A 19,766-nucleotide genomic window follows, 5' to 3' on the forward strand; every position below is an offset into this window, starting at 1 on the left:
CAGGCATTAGTAACCTCAAGGCTGGATTACTGCAATGTGCTCTGTGTGGGGCTGCCCTTAAAGCTGCTCCATACGTTTGAGCTAGTGCAGAATGCTGCAGCTCGGCTGTTGTCCGGAGCTGCCCCTTTCCAGCATGTAACTCCTCTGCTGAGGGAACTGCACTGGCTGCCTATGCGCTACCGGGCCAGGTTGAAGGTTCTTGTACCAGTATACAAAGCCCTAAACAACTTGGAACCAGGATAAATGAGAGAGTGCCTTCTCCCCTACCTACCTGCCCAGTCACTGAGGTCATCTAAGGGCCTGCTCCTGGTGGTTCCACATAGACCTATTTATTTATTTATTACATTTATATCCTGCCTTTTTTCTTCCAAGGAACCCAAGGCGGCGTACATAATCCTCCTCCTCCTCCTCTCCATTTTATCCTCACAACAACAACCCTGGGCTGAGCATCCGTGACTGGCCCAAAGTCACCCAGTGGGTTTCCATGGCTGAGTGGAGATTAGACCCCGAATCTCCCAGCTCCCAGTCCAATACTCTAGCCAGTACGCCACTCTGGCTCTCCTTTCATGCGATTGGAGTCCACCGTAGGAAGAGACTTCAGTGTGGTGGCCCCCCTCCTGTGGAATTCCATACCTGTGGACATGCGCCAACTTTGTATTCCTTCTGGTGCCTCCTGAAAAGGTCGTTCCAGGAAGCTTTCTCTTAACGACCAGCCCCGGTTTATTTTGTACTTTTGTTTCTTTTAAAAATGTACTTTTAATGTGTTTTTATTCTGTTTTTATTTTGCCCGCCGCTCCGAAATTCTGAATGGGGAGCGGTATATAAATATTGTAAATAAGTAAGTGGGGAGGAGAGAATGGAGCTGGGCTTAGGGGGCTATTGCTGAGGTGAGGAGCGATGGGGCCACTCTGCTCTGGCACTCTATGCACACAGTGGCCAACCAGCTTTCGACCAGGAACCCACAAAGCTCCCGCTCATTTTCCCCCAAAACTAGTGTATACACTTACTGCCTCGGATACCGGAGGTAGCACAGAGCCATCAGAACTACTAGCCATGGATAGCCTTCTCCTACAGGAATTTCTCCAACCCCCTTTTAAAGCCACGCAGATTGGTGGCCATCACTACATCTCGTGGCAGTGAGTTCCACCGTTAAACTCTGCGCTGTTTGAAGAAGTCCTTCCTTTTCTCTGTCCTGCCCGCTCAGATGGCTCACAGAGGATAGGGCTGGCTCTTAGTCATGATGGCTGTACATTATCTCCAGTATCAGGAACACTGTGCCTGTGTTTACCAGTTGTTGGGGAACACAGGCAGAAGGGTGTGTGTGTGGGGGGGGGCATATTAAGTGAGCCCCCCCTCGTAAGCCTTCTGTTTCATACTCGTGATGAAAAGCTCTGTCTTTTCAATGCTTTCTGAACAGGGAACATGACACCTTTGGAGTCATTACAATGTATAGCACAGCCTTCCTCAACCTGGGCCGCTCCAGATGTGTTGGACTACAACTCCCAGAATGCCCCAGGCTGGGGCATTCTGGGAGTTGTAGTCCAGCACATCTGGAGCGGCCCAGGTTGAGGAAGGCTGATATAAGGTGTAATGTAGTGCAGGGGTGATGAACCGCTGGTCGAGAGGGCAGGTGTGGCTGGGGCATTCTGGGAGATGCAGTCCAACACATCTGGAGTATAACATCCTTAGTTATATTATTAGTTCTTGGTGCTGGCATCTCCTTGCATCAGAAAACTAGTAAAAGCTGCACTTTACTCACTTGCAAATAGACCGTTTCAAACACCTGAAGCCACATACAATTCAAGTAAATTCATATCCTTCTCCATTTATTCCTGCTTTTCCCCCCATTTACAACCTCCTCCCCGTTCCACTGTTGTTTCCCTGTGTTGAACTTTAGATTGTAAGCGCCTCAGGGCAGGGACTAGTCTTCTTCCACTTCATTAAACGCTATGTGGATAATCAGAGGAAAGCCAGCCCATCCTCAGCCCCGTTGGGGAGCAGAAAATACAACATCCTTTAAACGCATCCCTGAAAAAAAAATCTTTTCACACAAGCTTTCCCTGGGCTGTAACTTCTGCTGAGTTTATTTCGATTTTACATCAGCTTTATATTATGTCTTGATCTGCTCTATTTTACGGTTTTAACTGTGAACTGTCCAGAGAGCCTCAGCTATTGGGCAGTATAAAAATGTAATAAATACAAATACAATATTGTTGGCACCGTAGAAACAGAAATCTGGAATAGACGGGTCTTCGGTCTGATCCAGCAAGGCTGTTCTTTTAGACAGAGGTCCTGAGACTAATATCAGCAAGTTCCTTTTAGTGCCTTTGTATGGGGTATCCAGCCCCGAAGGCTTGGATTCGTTCAAAGTAACTAGATATTCCCTGACCGACTCCTTATTCATCTCGAAGAGCAATCCTGACTCCTTACCAGTCATATTTCTGAAGCGAGATTGTACACAGTTCCTCCTTTGGGAGACAGAACAGAAGCTGAGCTGTTCCACTACCCGTTAAGATTCCCCCATCCTTTCTAAGTCACAAACCTACCATTTCCTTCCTACAGCCGCTTGTATAACTGCTGGTACCACTCATTCTGAGCTATCACTACCCTGACCCTGTTCCTACAAGTCTGGGCTATTCGTCGGTACTCATTTTTGGTGATCTGTCCTGCCTGCCTTCCATTTCGTATACATGCTACGTTTTTATTTTCAGCTCCTCGCTCAGTTTCTTGTGTAGCCACACCACCTCTTTGAGATATCTCCCATTTTTCTTTCTCCATTGGATTTGTTTATGCCTTTAGTAACTCCTTCAGGAGCCCCTGTCCATTTTGGGCTGTTTCTACACCTGCCTTCCTCCCACCCACCCCAGGGGTCATCCTTGTGCATCCAAATGACAAACAGGGGATCCCGGAAGCAGGCAAGGACGATTGCTCCATTTTCTTGGGATAATCCTTAGGTGTAGAAAGGGCCTTAGACTCTTTTGCCCATTAGTATATCAAGCCATGGAACCCTTACCTAGCATTTACCTGAAACTTATTAAAATAAGTTTGTTTTTTAACTCCAATATAAATGTTTGACTGCCCTCGCCTTTGGCTTTCCTCAAGAACGTGAATTCCAACATTACATTAAATTTAAATTTGCATTTTTGAATCGATTGAGATATTTATGTTTAGGTCTTATATTGTTTATATTATTACAATTCTCTGGTTTTTGTGTATACAGCCCTGAAGGCAAGGTCTACACTTTTGAAAAGATGATTTTAAAATACATGATATCGTTTTTTTAAAATGCAAAAATTCATTTTTAAATACACCTCCCAAAAAATTGCTGCTGCTTTAATCTCATTGCTCAACTCTTCACTGTTAATTAAGATTTAAGTCAAGGATAACTGATCTCTCTCTCACACTCTCTCTCTCTCTCTCTCTCTCTCTCTCTCTCTCTCTCGTTCTCTCTTTCTTTCCTTCCTCCCTCCCTCCACTTTCTGAAAGAGGAATTTGTCAGCGAGGCATGTCAGGAATTTCTTGGAGATTCCATGCTTAGGGGAGTTTATCTCCAGCCGATATCAGGGATGCTTGAAGTCCCCCATGACTTTGAATTATTGTTTCCCAGAAATATCTGTAATTTGTTTCAGGAGAGCAACGTGGTCACTGACCTGGTTTTGGGATAAAAACAGCTTTGGTAGCTGTCATATGTCAGGAAATGAAAGGAGGAAATAAAGTCCTGTTAACATTCCTGGGCCTGAAGCATTTTTTATTAGTTTCAACTGCTTCACCAGGGAACGTTGACCTCGCTAAGGTCCCTGTTTACATCTATACCAGTCTACTATATTATGTTCAACATATTATTTATTTATTGCATTTATATACCGCCCCATAGCCGAAACTCTCTGGGCGGTTTACAAAAGTTAAAAACAGTAAACATTAAAACAAATATATGAAGTTTAAAAACATAAAAAGCATAAAAACACAGTATCCTTATAAAAACAGCTATTCCAAGACAACAAAAAGGGTTCAGCAAAGCTGGTTATCTATTTGTCTTCCCTATCCTCCCATACAGAATTGTTTAATTTACCATCAAGGTTGCATTTCCTACATCACATAATAACGCTGGTGGATCTCTATTTTCCCTGACACCTACATCTATCTATAGAAGGGGCTGGTAACTTATAGACCAAACCACCTGGAAGCTTCAACTGCCATTAGCACTAGCCAGCATAGCCAATGGTGTGGGATGATGGAAGTTGTAGTCCAAAACATCTGCATGGTCATAAGGTGCCCAGCCACATCTATAGGTATATGCTTTTATAGACTTGCTGTCTACTTCTCTGATTCTGTAGCCTGGTTTTAACCAGATCAATTGGAAATATACAAGTAACTCCAATGACCCCTGCAGCTCCTCCATTGATGAGTTTAGCAGGCAAACTAATCTGTTTCTCAGCCATCTTCTCTGGGATCACAAAGGGGAAAGTGTTCCAAGTTCTTTTTGGTCCGTAAATAATAAAAGCTGCCGAGGGTGAGAAGTTGTTTTTTCAAAGAGACAATTCTAATCCCTAGCTGCCATGAGCGGAGCTGCTCCTCCATTGACGCACAAGCGAGAAAGGATCCCTTCAGCCCAGCGACCGGTTGCCCCTCGCTGACTTAAAGCCAGTTTGGAAGTTTTGGGTGGCAAAAGACAACACCCCAGTTGTTTGGAAAACATATAACACTACTGCAACCTTCTTCTCACTGGCCTTCCTTCTTCTCACATCAGTCCGTTGGTTTCCGTTCACCACTCTGCTGCTAAGATCATCTTCTTGGCTCGCCGCTCTGACCATGTTACTCCACTTCTGAAATCTCTTCATTGGCTTCCGATTCACTTCAGAATCCAATATAAACTTCTCCTGTTGACCTACAAAGCTTTTCACGGTCTAGCTCCTTCCTATCTCTCCTCTCTCATCGCACACTATTGCCCCGCTCGTGCTCTTCGCTCCTCTGATGCCATGTTTCTCACCTGCCCAAGAGTCTCCACTTCCCTTGCTCGGCTTCATCCATTTTCTTCAACTGCCCCTTACGCCTGGAACGCTCTTCCAGAACATTTGAGAACTACAAGTTCAATCGCAGCTTTTAAAGCTCAGCTAAAAACTTTTCTTTTTCCTAAAGCTTTTAAAACTTGATTTTGTTCTGACTTTTATACTGCCTGTTTGGTGCATTCTCTTCCCCTCCTTATTGCTTTATTATGATTTTATTAGTATGTAAGCCTATGCGGCAGGGTCTTGCTATTTATTGTTTTACTCTGTACAGCACCATGTACATTAATGGTGCTATATAAATAATAATAATAATAATAATAATAATAATAATAATAATAATAACAACAACAACAACAACACAAATCCTGTGCCAGCCAGCTGTACTGGTTGGTATTGCTGCTGCGTACCTTTAAAGCCTTAAATGGCTTGAGACCAGGTTATTTGAAGGACCACCTGCACCTATATGAACCTGTTTAGGAACTAAGATTGGCTTTGGAGGGCTTACTCAAATGCCTGCTGGTAAGGTCTATCAGATTGATGGGGACTGGGCACAGCCTTTTTGGTGGTGGCTCCATCTTTATGGACCTCCCTCCCTCCCCTGGGAAGTGTGTTTTGCTCCCTTGATTGCTTTTAAGCAGACTCTAAAGACTTGGCTATTTACAGCTGTTTCTATCGGATTCATCTGAAACTAGCCTGTGCTTTTAAACAGCAGTTTAAAACTGCTTCTGCTTGCTGAACTGCTACCTTTCTGCTTGAATTGTTGTTTGTCCTTATTCGTGAGTTGGTGCTTTATTCCTATATTTAGTTTGCTTTATGGTTTTTGTTTATTTGTTTAGTTTTGTGAATAACCTTGAGAGGGCTGTATACGTCTTGAAACAGAGTATATAAATACTTGAATAAATAAATAACCCTCTCTTTTTGGTCTCGAAGTCTGTAATAGACTCCAACCACAACGTTGTTTTTCTTTCTTGACGCCGTTTAGTTTTAGTCAGATGCTCTCTTCAAGGTTACCTATTTCACTGTCTTGAATTTCTATGCAGGTGTATATGTTTCTTTGACATACGATGCTTCTTCTTCTCCCTTTATGTGGCATCCATTTTTTGGAACCAGCCAAATCTTTCAGCTGCTACATTCCAATCATGGGAGTCATCCTACCAAGTCTGGTTACCTCTGTCAAGTCATATTTACCTGGATGTTCTGTTCAAATGGGCTTCTTGCTCGTTTGCTGTTGAGGCTCCCCCTGAACTCCCCAGGTACTCTGGTAGCATCGAAGCCCCTATCCTTAGCGTTGAACTTAACTTCACGCCCTTGTCTTCGCTGCTGGAGATGATTGCTCAGACGTGTCTTTGAGTAGCAGCATCACTGATGTTTATGGCATCTGCAGGGGCTCTGGGAATTGTGTCCTATCTTTGTGGTCATAGCTCATTCTTGGAGCTAATGTCATTTCTGGGCCACTTGCTCTGGTGGCGCTGCAGTGGTTAATGGGCTTAAGGTGTGTTGTATCCACCAACAAGCAAGGATTGTGACGCCGTTGGGATTGTCATGGCTGAAAACCAGAGCTGCGCAAAAAGCTGGCTAGAGATGGAATTGAGGACCAACTTGTGGGCTCTTCTTTCTACCTTAGAAATAAAAAAGGAGAAGAGCCTTCAACGTGGTGGCCCCCTTTTTATGGAATTACCTGCCTTTGGGGGTCAGGCAGGCGGCACCAACGTTGTAGCACTTCTGGAGCGTCCTGCAAACGTTTCTGATTCAACAAGCTTTGTGTGAATGACTGGCCGCGGTTTTACCAGTAACGGGGGGTTTATCAGAACTTTATTCCTTTTTTTTTTTTTTAATGCATTTTTAATAGGGTGGCTTTTATTCTTTTATTCTATTTTTTGTTCACCGCTCCCAAATCTTTTGGATGGGGAGCAGTATATAAATACTGTAAATGCATAAATAAATAATGTATATAAATATTGTAAATAAATAAATAGGCCCAGCAGTTTTAGTCACATAAGGGAAAACCGAGTGGGTGATTTGCATTCAGCTTGGGGGCGCTGATGCCCGCTTTCTGCGACAGAATTGCTGCTTGTTTGCGTCTTGACTTCCAGTGAGCGCTGGAACTCGTAGCAGAAGACACGTGTGTCGCCTTTGCTGTGCCAACAGCCCTGTCTCCCTTTGAAGGGCTTTGTGCCCACCGGGAGATCATTGCCACGTAATAGAGCAAATGCGCTTGCCGCATCAAGTGTTCCACCAAGACGGACGAGTCCCTCCGCGGCTGAATCGTGGCACGGCGTCTCCTCCGGGTCCCCCAATCCAGCCACGGCTTTTCTCAATGGGTCAACTGCCGGGGAGAATATATATACGGGTGAGGTATGGCACCTGTTTCCGAGGGAGGCGTGGGTTGCTTCTGGCAGAGGTGAAGTTACTAGATGGATCTCCTCCGCCCCTCCCCGACGGCTGGGGCATTTGGGGATTAGGTTCTACCTTTGAAAGGACACCTTCTCTCCCCAGGGGAGGGCCAGTCAGCCAGCACACCTGATTCTGCTGCACCACGGAGATGTTTTTTGGACCTGAAGCAAAAAAACAAACACAAGGCTTGCTCCGGCCCACCCCACTTTGAAAGCAGAGCTCAGCAAGGTTTTAAATTGTGGAGGCTGTCAAGGAGACGCCCCTGCCTGCCCGCCCGCCCACCCGCCCGCCTGTAGAAGCAGAGTTCTGCCATATTTCTTGCAACGGGTTGTGGTGTGTTTAGGGTGATTTAAATGCGATTGTTTTGGTTGTATTGCCCTTTTGCTGCCCTTTGCCACCTTGAATCGATTTCTCTAGAAAGGCGAAAGAGACTGGACAGCCACCTCTCATGGATGGCTTGATTGGTTTTCCTGCTCGTCGCAGAGGGTTGGACTGGATGATCCTTGTGGTCCCTTCCAACTCCACGGCTCTATGATTTTACGGCTAGTAATGCTGAAAGCGAATGGCTCGCTGGCTGTGTGGCAGGCAGACGCGGCGCTCGCCAGGTGGGAGAGCCCGGGCACAGCTGCCTTTGGGTTGGGTTGTCTCGCCCTCATTGCTCTGGGCCTCTGCCTAGCTAGCCAGAATTCGGCTGGCTCCGTTTCGGATTGGCTTTGAAACGGGGGTGAGGAAGGAGGGACGCTAGCCCTCTAGCCTGTTGGCCCTGGCCCCCTTTCTAATATCCGGGTCAGAGTTTGCAGGTTAGCAGCATTGCCCGCCAACCTCATGGGAACGCCCCAGGGCCCGTGCTGCCCGCGGGCCATGTGTGGGGTTCGCGTGACCCCGAAGCGAGAGGTTCCGCTCCTTGGCCTACATTGTTCCCTTCCTGGCACTGCTGGTGGAGCTGGTGGAAGGCGGAGAGTTGTGAGTCAGTGGAAGAGAGGAAACTTTCAAAGGCTTAATGACTTTAATTATCCTGGAGGGAGCTCTCCTCTCCCCATCTTCCTTCTTGTGGTGGGGCAGGCAGGCAGCCACCTGTGCAGTCGTCCCCCGCCTCGTCGGAGATCCCTCCTGCGCCAAGTTGCACGCAGCGGAGGGCAGGCGCAGGAGAAAGTAGCGGAGGAGGTCAGGCCTCAGCCTGCTTTGCAGAGCGCCGCCGCTGCAGCTTCAAAGCTCATCTGAGAGCAGAGCGAAGAGGAGGAGGAGGAGGAGGAGGAGGAAATGGAAGGGAAGAGGAGGGAAGGGGGAGCCTGCATTCTGTGGTGTGTTTGTGGCTTCTCTCCTTTGATCTCCTGCCAGGGAAACCTGGAAGGTCAGGCCAAGTTGCAGCGAAGCTACGGAGAGCGGCGCGCTGCGGAATGCCGGAGCGGAGCCCTGGCTGCCTTGTGCCCGCCTGTGCAAGCCGCACGGCCCGCCTGGGCTCCCACAGCAGGGGAACGAAGCGGGGCCTCTGCTCCCCTTCCTCTTCAGACGGGAGAGCGGCGTGGCTGCGTGGCCGGGTAGCCGCCATCCCGGACCGGCTCGCAGACGTGTCCTGGCAGCCACTGAATCCAAAGGGGGGTGGGTGCGGGGGGAAAGGAGCCAGGGGTCTCTCAGACCCAAACCAATGGGGTTCAGGCAGCCCTGTTGGTCTTGGGGCACCTGGGATGGAATACAGTCTCCAGAGCTCTCCTCAAAAAGGAGATCGCGGAGCTGGGAAGGTGCAGAAAAGGGCAGCGAGCAGGATTGAGGCGCTGGAAGACGTTCCCTGCAAGGAAAGGTTACAGCAACTAGACTTTTTTGTTCAGAAAAACGGCCCAGCGAGGAGGACGCGACAGAGCTGTGGCGGATAATGTCCGGTGTGGAGGAAGCGGATAGGAAGATAGTTCTTTCTCCCTTTCCCGTAATACTAGAATCCCATGGAGCTAACAGGGGGAGATTCAGGACAGACACGTCTTCATGCAGCATGTGGTTCAGCTTTGGAACTCACTACCACAAGGTGTCGTGATGGCCACCTTCTTGGATGGCTTTAAAGGGGAATTGGACTATTATTATTATTATTATTATTATTATTATTATTATTATTATTATTATTATTATTATACCAGTGACTGGGGGTGCTGTTGCTTGTGGTCTTCCCAGTGGGGCAACGGAGTGGCTACCACAGCAACAGAATACCAGACTAGGGAGGCCTTCGGCCTGTTCATGCTTCAGGGCTCTTCTGATATTTTTAAATTTTCCCTTCCTGCTCATAACACTGGAACAGCTTTGTGCAGTAAAGTGGATGGGTGCTACATTCCAGACAGTGCAGATAAATTCTTTCTCACACAATACGCTTGTGGAACTGGCTGCCACAAGATTTGGCGATGGCCTTAGAAGGGGATTCACGGAGGGGAAAGCGAAGTCTGTCAATGGCTGTCAGTTATTGTCTCTCAGTGGCTATTAAAGGCTGTAGGGAGCCTCTGAGTGGGTGGGGGTGCCGGCAACGGGGAAAGGATCTCTGTTCTTCCTACCCTCTGCTCAGTGCCGGATCTAGGAACAAGCCAAGTAAGACCTGGCTTAGGCCCTCATATTACGAGCGGCCTCTAAATACATTGGAGAAAAGTCAAGTTTAATGTAATGAAAATGAAATTATTTTGGTTTAAATACGTTGGAAGGTTTGGTGTGAATTGCAGCAGAGTTGCCTTATACAGGGAAAGCGTGGCAACACAACATTTAGTATTGGAGGCCAGAAGCACAAACTAGAGCCAGTTCACAAGAAGTTCAAATCAACTTTTATTAATGCCTTTATACTCGTCAGAGAAGGCTATCTAACACTTTTCGACTCAAGCACCCTCTAGTGCTGGGTGGTGCCCTTCCTATTATAATGTAATGCACTTTTTTCTCTCTATTTGTATGGTATGAGGCCTCTGACTCTTGATATGGCGTAGGGCCTCAGCAGGTCTTAATCCTGCCCTGCCTCTGCTTGTGGGGTTTCCCATTGGGACCCATGAGTGGCACTGTCCGAACCAGGATGCTTGATTAGGTAGACCGGTCCTTCATCAGGTGGACCGGCTGGGTTCTTACATTCTTACCTGGTAGCTATCATATAGCTCCTGTCTCCTGTGGCAGAGCGTGCCCTAAGTGACAGACCCCCTCCCAGAATTCCTAGTTTCTAGACTAGGGATGGCGAAACCTGGTGGGCTCTGAATCTCCATTCCCCACAGTGGGATTACACTGACGGACCCCTTGCAGGCAGCCATAAATGATTTAGGTAAAACTGCACAACCCCCTATTCCCCCCCAACCCCCGACATGTTTGAAGCTGGGGACACTCCATATGACCCTGCTTTCTCTGTGTGGCCGTGATGACTTGGGGGTTATTTAGGTGACCAGTGAGGGGTGGGCTAAGGGAGCCATTGGACCAAGGAGGAAGGAGAGACGGGACCCCTCTCGTCCAGGCGAAAGCTCATTCAGCTCAATCCTGACCTCTGGTGGACACAGGCACAGGCGGCAGTATCCAGAGGACCTGGGTTTGGCTGGATGAGACCTTCTCGTTGTTTTCAGCTACGGCTGAAAGGCAGAGGAGAATAAACAGACTCTGCAGGGGGGGGGGGGTCAGTATTTTTTAGGAGACATCTGTATTTAGGAAGCGTCACCTACCTCCTTCCTGATCATAGAATAGTAGAGTTGGAAGGGGCCTACAAGGCCATCGAGTCCAAACCCCTGCTCAATGCAGGAATCCACCCTAAAGCATCCCTGACAGATGGTTGTCCAGCTGCCTCTTGAAGGCCTCTAGTGTGGGAGAGCCCACCACCTCCCTAGGTAGCTGGTTCCATTGTCGTACTGCTCTAACTTTCAGGAAGTTTTTCCTGATGTCCAGCTGGAATCTGGCTTCCTGTAACTTGAGCCCGTTATTCCGTGTCCTGCACTCTGGGAGGATCGAGAAGAGATCCTGGCCCTCCTCTGTGTGACAACCTTTTAAGTATTTGAAGAGTGCTATCAAGTCTCCCCTCAGTCTTCTCTTCTCCAGGCTAAACATGCCCAGTTCTTTCAGTCTCTCTTCATAGGGCTTTGTTTCCAGACCCCTGAAAAAGGGTTCAGAGGCCCTCCTCTGAACACGCTCCAGCTTGTCCGCGTCTTTCTTGAATTATGGAGCTCAGAACTGGACGCAATACCCTAGATGAGGCCTAACCAAGGCCGATGCTTGTTCCTGATCCGTTTCTTCCTGCTCCATCAACCTTCTTTCTCGTCTTGCCTTCTCCCAATCCTTTACGGATGTGGGATGTCTCCCGTTAAAACTGGGGGGTGGATGGGTATGTGTTAAGTTTGCAGGTTGAGAGGATGGAGTGACAAGGAGGTGATGGGCCTCTTTCTCTCTCCCACTTCCTTGCAGGCCAAGCGGGCTGTGCAGCGTGGAGCTACTGCGGTCATCTTCGACGTCTCGGAAAACCCAGATGCCATCGACCAGGTATGCCCTAGAGATTGCGCTCTGGTAGGGGGAAGGCGTCAGTATCTATCCAGCTGCTTCTCCCCCCGCACCCCACATGACGGGGTACAGGGAGGAAACGTGGGATGTGTTTGTCCCTCCCTGTGGTTTCCTTACCCCAAAGAGAGGGTTGATGTCCCGGGGTAATCGATGGACGGGGGATTGACTTCTGCTCTTTCTCTTGCAGTTGAACCAGGGCTTAGAAGACCCTCTGAAAAGGCCGGTCGTGTATGTGAAGGGGGCGGATGCAGTTAAACTGATGAACATCGTTAACAAGCAAAAAGTTGCCCGGGCCAGGATCCAGCACCGGCCTCCTCCGGTGAGACCATGCGGCTGCTCTTGGTGTGCCGAAACTATACTGCGTGTATTTTTACAGGATGTTGTGCTGAGGGCAGATCCGTTCTCTTTCCCTTTTGGTTGCAAACGAAGCTCTCGACAAAGTCGCTTATGTTCTCCTTGGAAAAACGGAGGTTCCAATCAGACTCCGAGCAGGGAGCACTGGGCATCCAGAATGCAAGGGTGGGTGGAGTGAGACTGTTTTCCAGGGACTGTCATCTTCCAGAATTATTACATCATTATTATTATTATTATTATTATTATTATTATTATTATTATTATTCTCTTTTCTCACTTGTGGCAGTTTTTCTAGATGGACATGACGGGCTTTTCCAGGTCATGCTGTCTTCTACTGGTTCAAGAATTTCCTGACAATTGAGCATGTTTTAAGTATGACTGCTTTCTAGATGTTGGTGTGGATGTATTTTGGTAGACCTATCATCATCATCATCATCATCATCATCTTCTTCTTCTTCTTCTTCTTCTACATTTCTATACTGCCCCATAGCTGAAGCTCTCTGGGTGATTTACAAAAGATTAAAACATTAAAAACGATATACAAAATGTAAAACCATAAAAAACGTAAAACAGACACTGCACACAAAGACAATGTACATCTAAAATCAACTTTTGATCTCTCAGCCAAACCTAAAAACAGATCTGGGATTGATTAAAACCTGAAAACAGACCCGGAGTCAATTAGTACTCTGTTCGGGCACCGTAGAGTGGTGGTGTTTTCAAAAAGAACCTTATAAAATCCAGGCACTTGCTGTGGAAATGGCACCAGGACTGGTGGGGGCCTCTTGATTCCGGGTTCCCAATGAAGAGGCCGTTGCTAGCTGTGGATAGCTGGAGAGCCAGCAAATCCATAAGAACGTAAGAAGAGCCCTGATGCTGGATCTAGGGGCTATCTAATCCAGCACTCTGTACGCACTCTGGTCAACCAGGGACTCACAAGCAGGACACCAGCAGGCAAGGGGTGCTCAGGGGGGAGTCTGCTGGATCAGAGGGGAATTTTGGATAGAGAGAACAGGAACGTGGGAAACTGCCCTATATCGGGTCGGACTATTGTCCCATCTAGCTCCGTATTCTCTCCATACATTGACCGGCTCTCCAGGGTTTGAAGGTGGGCATCTTCTTGGCCTTACCAGGAGATACTGGGGATCAAACTCCAGGGTTTTTGTATGCAAACCATGTGCTGTCCAACAGAGCGAGGCCTCTTCCCTGATCCCTAACAGTAGGGAAATACTCGTGTTTCCAAGAATGAAGGCACAGGCAAGGACTTTCGCATGACCTTATGCTGGCTCGCTACCAGTAGAGCCAGGGGCTAATGATTTGAAATGGCTAATTCATGTGTAGCATTTCAGTGCTTGCCAGAGCAACGGGGAACACTGCATCGTCAGGCACCCAACGGAGGGATTTTTAGCAAACCTCGAGTGCCCAGGGACATCTGTGTGGGGGATTCCCTCGCTGTGCCCCATCTTGTCTCTTCTGAGCCGCATCTGGGCAGCTTAAAAAATTCCTCTCTGCTTGTTTAGGGATAAGGTATAGATCATTGAGTTGCTGGAAAGCTAACCTGCCCGTTTCCGTCTCTGCCCCACCCCTCTTGTTCCAAAGCAACCTACCGAATACTTCGACATGGGGATTTTCCTGGCCTTTTTCGTGGTGGTCTCTCTCGTCTGCCTCGTGCTTCTTGTCAAGATCAAACTGAAGCAGCGTCGCAGCCAGGTAAGGAAAGAGTGGCGTGGAGCTCTCCCATCACACCCTCTTGCTGGCACTGCTGGGAAGGAAGGACGCAGCCTCTGGAAGGCCAGGGCCTGAGCTTCCTTCTGACTCCCTTGCAGGACGCTCTCTGGCCTGTTCTAGCTCTGGAGAGGCCTTTTCAGAAGCGTGTTCTTTGGTGGTGGAGGTTCACGGCTAAAATCCTTGACCACGCTTGGATTTAAATCTTTTCCATGCCAGCTTTTCTTAGCCTTGTCTTGCGCCTGGATTGAATTCCTTAATACGTAGCGGCAGCCAAATCTACGGACCAAATTGGGGACGGTGGAGGGGGGTGGGCGTTCGCGTTTCTTCACCCCAGCCACACCCTTCTTCACATGACCGGTGGTGCCCGCAGCAGCAAGAAAGCTAAGCAATGCGTGCAATGGTAGCACCCTGATTTGCTTCCATGCTGCAAAGAGAGGGAAAAGGGGCTTGCAGGGAGAGTAAGGACTTGGGAGGAGACAAAAGGGGTTAGGCCCATCCCATTGGCCCAACCAACACCTTCCTCGGGAGTATTTGTGCAGGGGCTGGCAATAGCCTGATGCAACCAGGGTGGCCATAGCAGAGCCAAGCCAAAGACCTTGTCATCTCGGCTATCAAACTAAAGAAGAGCTGGAGGATTCAGCGCTTTCAGTTCGAAAGGATAATCTCAGATTTAGGAGAGTTGATTAGTTTTCATTGGGAACATGGTTGCTCGCCTGTATTAATTTGTTCAGAAGTGAATATAATTTGCGTGTGTAGGTTTATTTATTCATTATTATTTTTATTTATTACATATTTATACTGCCCAACAGCCTAGGCTCTCTGGGCAGTTTACAGCTAAAACCATGATATAACAATCCAATTTAAAACTTTAATAATCACATCAAACTAGACTAAGTTAGAGTCCAGGAAAGGCTTGTCTAAAAAGATAGGTTTTTAGGAGGCGTTTAAAAGTTACTACATTTTCCACCTCCAGAACTGGAGGGTTTTCCAGAGGGTGGGGGCCGCTACAGAGAAGGTTTGTGGCACTGCTGGTACACACATTTGTCCTTTTTGAAACCTTTTGGGGGTGCGGGGGCAGATGTTGTGTGCCTCTCCCTCACTTTAAGGACTCCAATATTTCATGTGATTTAGATTGTCCTGCAAGCAGATGTGCTCCAGGCCCGGCTGGGTCTACCTAGGCCATGCAAGCCCCGTGGCCTAGATAGTCCTTTTCAGCGCTGTCTCTGCATCATGGGGTGAGCAAAGAGAAGGCAGCATTCGGCTCGTGTTCACCCCATGTGGACTCTTGGCAATGGGAGGCACATTACATGACCCTTCCAGATGTTTTGGGCTCTGATGCCCATCGGTCCCAGCCAGCATGGCTAGGGATGGTGGGAGTTGTACTTCGAAACATCTGGGGAGGTTGGGGAAAGCTGCCTCCAGTCCTTAGCCCTATTCAGTGCTGTCAGTTCCTCCTCCAGTCCTTATCCCTATTCAGTGCTGTCAGTTCCTCCTCCAGTCCTTATCCCTATTCAGTGCTGTCAGTTCCTCCTCCAGTCCTTAGCCCTATTCAGTGCTGTCAGTTCCTCCTCCAGTCCTTAGCCCTATTCAGTGCTGTCAGTTCCTCCTCCAGTCCTTAGCCCTATTCAGTGCTGTCAGTTCCTCCTCCAGTCCTTAGCCCTATTCAGTGCTGTCAGTTCCTCCTCCAAACCAGACCCCCCCCCAACGGTCACTTTATTGCTAGCGCCTGACTCTGAAGCCAAGAACAGCGCAAGAATGAATGAGGTTAGCCTGCTTCTGGCCTCCAGGAAATGCCCCGTTGTCTCTCCCGCTGCAGAATTCCATGAATCGGCTGGCAGTGCAGGCGTTGGAAAAGATGGAGACCCGGAAGTTCAAATCCAAGCTGAAAGGCTCCTGCGAAGGCAGCTGCAGTGCCCTGGACACCCTCAGCAGCAGCTCCACCTCTGACTGTGCCATCTGTCTGGAGAAGTACATCGATGGGGAGGTGAGAGGGACAGGGGGGCGGCGTTCCCTGCAGATGTGGGGTGGGCGGGGTGGGAAGAGAGCCGCTTCTCCTCCAGGGCACATTCCAAGCTCACAGGGAGAAGGGAAGGACGTGGGTCCCTTCTGCCCCTTCGCAGCTGGTGAAGATTCAACATGCATTTATGACTTGTTCTGTACGGCTTTTCGTAAAAGCTTCCAAAGTAGCGTTTATGGCCTCCCTCTTTCCTCGGCGGGAGGTCCGCCCGTTCAGGGCCACCCCAAGGCATTGTGCTGCCTGAGGCAGAGCAACAAATGGTGCCCCACTCCCAATCACCCCAATCAAGGCGCAAGGCACCCAACGTCGGTTGAATTATTTTCGTACATGTGGCAGAAAATGCCATAAGCACCTCTCCTGCTTCCATAGGTACTAGAAATACAACAACAAGGTAAACAACTAATAATGTGCTGCCCTTTCACAACACCTGAAATTTGCCGCCTGAGCGACGGCCTCCCTCTGCCTCATGGTAGGGCCGGCCTTGCGTCCATTTACAGCCAGCCGTGCTCAGAGGGCTCTTTGGGTCTGGTTGCATAGGTTTGGGGATGGAGTGGGGTGGAGAGCCATAAGAACATAAGAAGTACCCTGATGCTGGATCAGACCAGGGGCCGTCTAGTCCGCTCACACAGTGGCCAACCAGCTGTTGACCACTGACCTATAAAGCAAGACATGGTGCAACAGCACCCTCCCGCCCATGTTCCCCAGCAACTGGTGCACACAGGCTTCCTGCCTTGCATACTGGAGGTAGCACACGACCATCAGGGTTAGCAGCCACAGATAGCCTTCCTGGAGGAAAACTTGATCCCACTCCATCTGGCTGAGCCTCCTCCTGTCCCCTGTGCAGCTGGGAAGTCTGACTGTCCTAGCATGAGTAGCAGCACCAGCCAACTGAGCAAGCCCAAAGCTAGCTGCACGGAGGAGGCTGGTGCGAGGGCAGGGTGATGTCATAGAATCATAGCATCATAGAATAGCAGAGTTGGAAGGGGCCTACAAGGCCATCGAGTCTGACCCCCTGCTCAGTGCAGGAATCCACCCTAAAGCATCCCTGACAGGTGGTTGTCCAGCTGCCTCTTGAAGGCCTCTAGTGTGGGAGAGCCCACAACCTCCCTAGGTCATTGGTTCCATTGTCATACTACTCTAACAGTCAGGAAGGTTTTCCTGATGTCCAGCTGGAATCGGGCTTCCTTTAACTTGAGCCCGTAATTCCGTGTCCTACATCTTCTGCCCAGCTGATCCTCTAGCTTGCTAGCCCAGGAGGCCACCTGGGAATGGACTGCCCTTGGGGCACTCTTGAATGAAACAGATTATCTAGATCCATTTCATAGCATCATAGAATAACAGAGTTGGAAGGGGCCTACAAGGCCATCGAGTCCAACCCCCTGCTCAATGCAGGAATCCACCCTAAAGCATCCCTGACAGGTGGTTGTCCAGCTGCCTCTTGAAGGCCTCTAGTATGGGAGAGCCCACAACCTCCCTAGGTAACTGGTTCCATTGTCATACTGCTCTAACAGTCAGGAGATTTTTCCTGATGTCCTCAGATCCCCCCTTCAGCTCTGGTTTTGCCTCTGCAGGAACTGCGCGTGATCCCTTGCACTCACCGGTTCCACCGGAAGTGTGTCGACCCGTGGCTTCTGCAGCACCACACCTGTCCCCATTGTCGCCACAACATCATCGGTGAGTCCAGGGCCGCTGAGGCCCTCGCAGGCTTCACAACTCTTCCCCCGTTCCCTGCGTGCTGCATCTAGGGATTGGGAGAGCCAAGCAGCCCGCAGCCCTGCCTTCCATCTCGCTAGCGGCTAGCGGCTTCGACTGGTGGCTTGATAACAGCTCTGCAGGGGAGGAGGGCTTCTTAAACTCTCTGGAGCGCTTCACAGGGGCTCAGCGTCGTTGACTGTCAGCTGCCGCCTGCGTGGCTCCCGGCCTCTCCCCTTGAGCCGAGCTTTCTCACGCTGAATCTCTTTCCTTGCACAGAGCAAAAGAAGGGAGCGCCGGGCCAGGGATGTGAGGAAGCGGCCAACCAGCTGCGTAGCCGGCAGCAGCAGCAGCAGCAGCGCGTGATCCTGCCGGTCCATTACCCCGGCCGTGTGCACAGAGCCAGCCAGGTCACGGCCTACCCCACGCGGACCAGCATGGATCCCCACGGGAATCCCATCACAGTCCTGACGGTGGACCGGCACGGGGAGACGCCGGCCTTCATCCGAAGCTACCAGCCCATCCACTTGGACCACAACTTGAACGCCCACCAGTGCGCCGTGGAGCACAGGGCCTACCCGGCCGCCCACCCTTTCCGCAGGCCCAAGTTCGGCGGCGGCCACCCTTTCTCCAAGCCGGCTTGCTTCTCGCAGTACGAGACCATGTTTCAGCACTACTATTTCCAAGGCCTTAGCTACCCCGAGCAGAACGGGCAGCTCCCGCTGGGCCTGGCTGCCAAGGGCCCCTCCCGTGCCTTCCAGCCCGTGGGCGGCAGCGGCAGACTCTTTGCTCCTGTGCTCCACGTGGCGCCGTCCTCCCGCCTGGAGAGCGGCAGCAATTCCAGCTTCGGCTGCTACCACGGCCACCGCTCCGTCTGCAGCGGCTACCTGGCCGATTGCCCCGGCAGCGACAGCAGCAGCAGCAGCGGCAGCAGCTCCGCCCAGTGCCGCTGCTCCTCCAGCGACTCCGTGGTGGACTGCACCGAGGTCAGCAACCAGGGCGTCTACGGCAGCTGCTCCACTTTCCGGAGCTCTCTGAGCAGCGACTACGACCCGTACGTCTACCGCAGCAAAAGCCCCTGCCGGGGGGGCGAGGCCGGCCGAGGGGCGGTGCTACTTCTGGAAGGCCCCCACGCGCCCGCCCCGGCCGCTGGCGAGGGCCTGCCCGTGCCGGCGCCCTCCTCCTCCTCCGCTGGGGACCAGCTCTCGAACTGCAGCCTGGAAATGAACTACAGCAGCAGCTCTTCGCTGGAGCACAGGGAGGGCCTAGGCCCGGCTCCCGAGGGCGGGGGAGGCCTGGACGCGCTTCCCGGGGAAGCCGGCCGGGCCTGCAAAGGGCCCCGGGAGCAAGCCTGCGCCTGCCGCTTGGAGGCCCAGCACGCGCCGGCCCGGGAGCCCTTGGGCAGGGCCGGCGAATGCGGCGCCCTGCTCCTTGGCCCGCCGCTTTGGACAGGTTGTGGCCCCGGGCGGGAGCCCCAGGCGGGGCGGAATCAGGGTCTGTACAGGATTAGGACCGAAGGGGGGAAATGCGAGGCCTTGCCCTGCTGCTTCTATGAAGAGAAGCAGATGGCCGCCGCTGCCGCTGCCGCCGCCAGCCCCAGCCAGCCCGGCTGCTTTGCCGAGGATTACGCCGTCAACGTACAGTACGTCTGTGCCGAGGACCCCTTACCCGGCTGCTTCACGGGTGTCTGTGACCTGGGCCAGCGCATCTCCATCATTCCTGAGGACCGAGACTGCGAGCTGGCCCTGCCCTTGGATTGCCGTGGGAACGGCGGTGGCCCTTGGGAGAGGTCGCACGGAACCGCAGACGCGGGCCGGCTCCGGCGAGCTCCGGGGGAGGCCCAAAGCGAGTCGACGGAACAGCGAGAGGCGCGCTGCCAGCCGATGGACTTTCTGCAGGAGGAAGCCCAGAGCCTGTTCCCCGGCCCTGCCACGAGCTGTCCAGAGGCGGCGGCGGCGGCAGGAGGCGTGGGTAAGCCGTCAGCTCCAGCAGGCGTGGGGTGCGATGGGACGTGGAAGCAGGCAGGGAAGACCCATGCCGTCCGCTCCTTCGACGTGCCTGCTGTGGCTGCAGCTGCCAAGCTAGGTTAG

The 19,766-nt window shown here is 50.9% G+C and overlaps 1 protein-coding gene across 1 annotated transcript in view; it reads left to right on the plus strand.

Annotated features, from left to right (window-relative positions):
- Nucleotides 1–19,766, plus strand: part of ZNRF3 (zinc and ring finger 3) — a 65,133-nt gene extending 45,367 nt beyond the window's left edge. Inside the window, exons 3-8 of the mRNA XM_063144321.1 lie at nt 11,793–11,867; nt 12,073–12,204; nt 13,839–13,949; nt 15,784–15,951; nt 17,556–17,658; nt 17,956–19,766. Of these exons, the coding sequence (XP_063000391.1) occupies nt 11,793–11,867; nt 12,073–12,204; nt 13,839–13,949; nt 15,784–15,951; nt 17,556–17,658; nt 17,956–19,766 (2,400 nt within the window). The remainder of the gene's footprint in view (nt 1–11,792; nt 11,868–12,072; nt 12,205–13,838; nt 13,950–15,783; nt 15,952–17,555; nt 17,659–17,955) is intronic.

Source organism: Elgaria multicarinata, chromosome 18 (assembly GCF_023053635.1).
Source record: "Elgaria multicarinata webbii isolate HBS135686 ecotype San Diego chromosome 18, rElgMul1.1.pri, whole genome shotgun sequence".
NCBI lineage: Eukaryota > Metazoa > Chordata > Lepidosauria > Squamata > Anguidae > Elgaria > Elgaria multicarinata.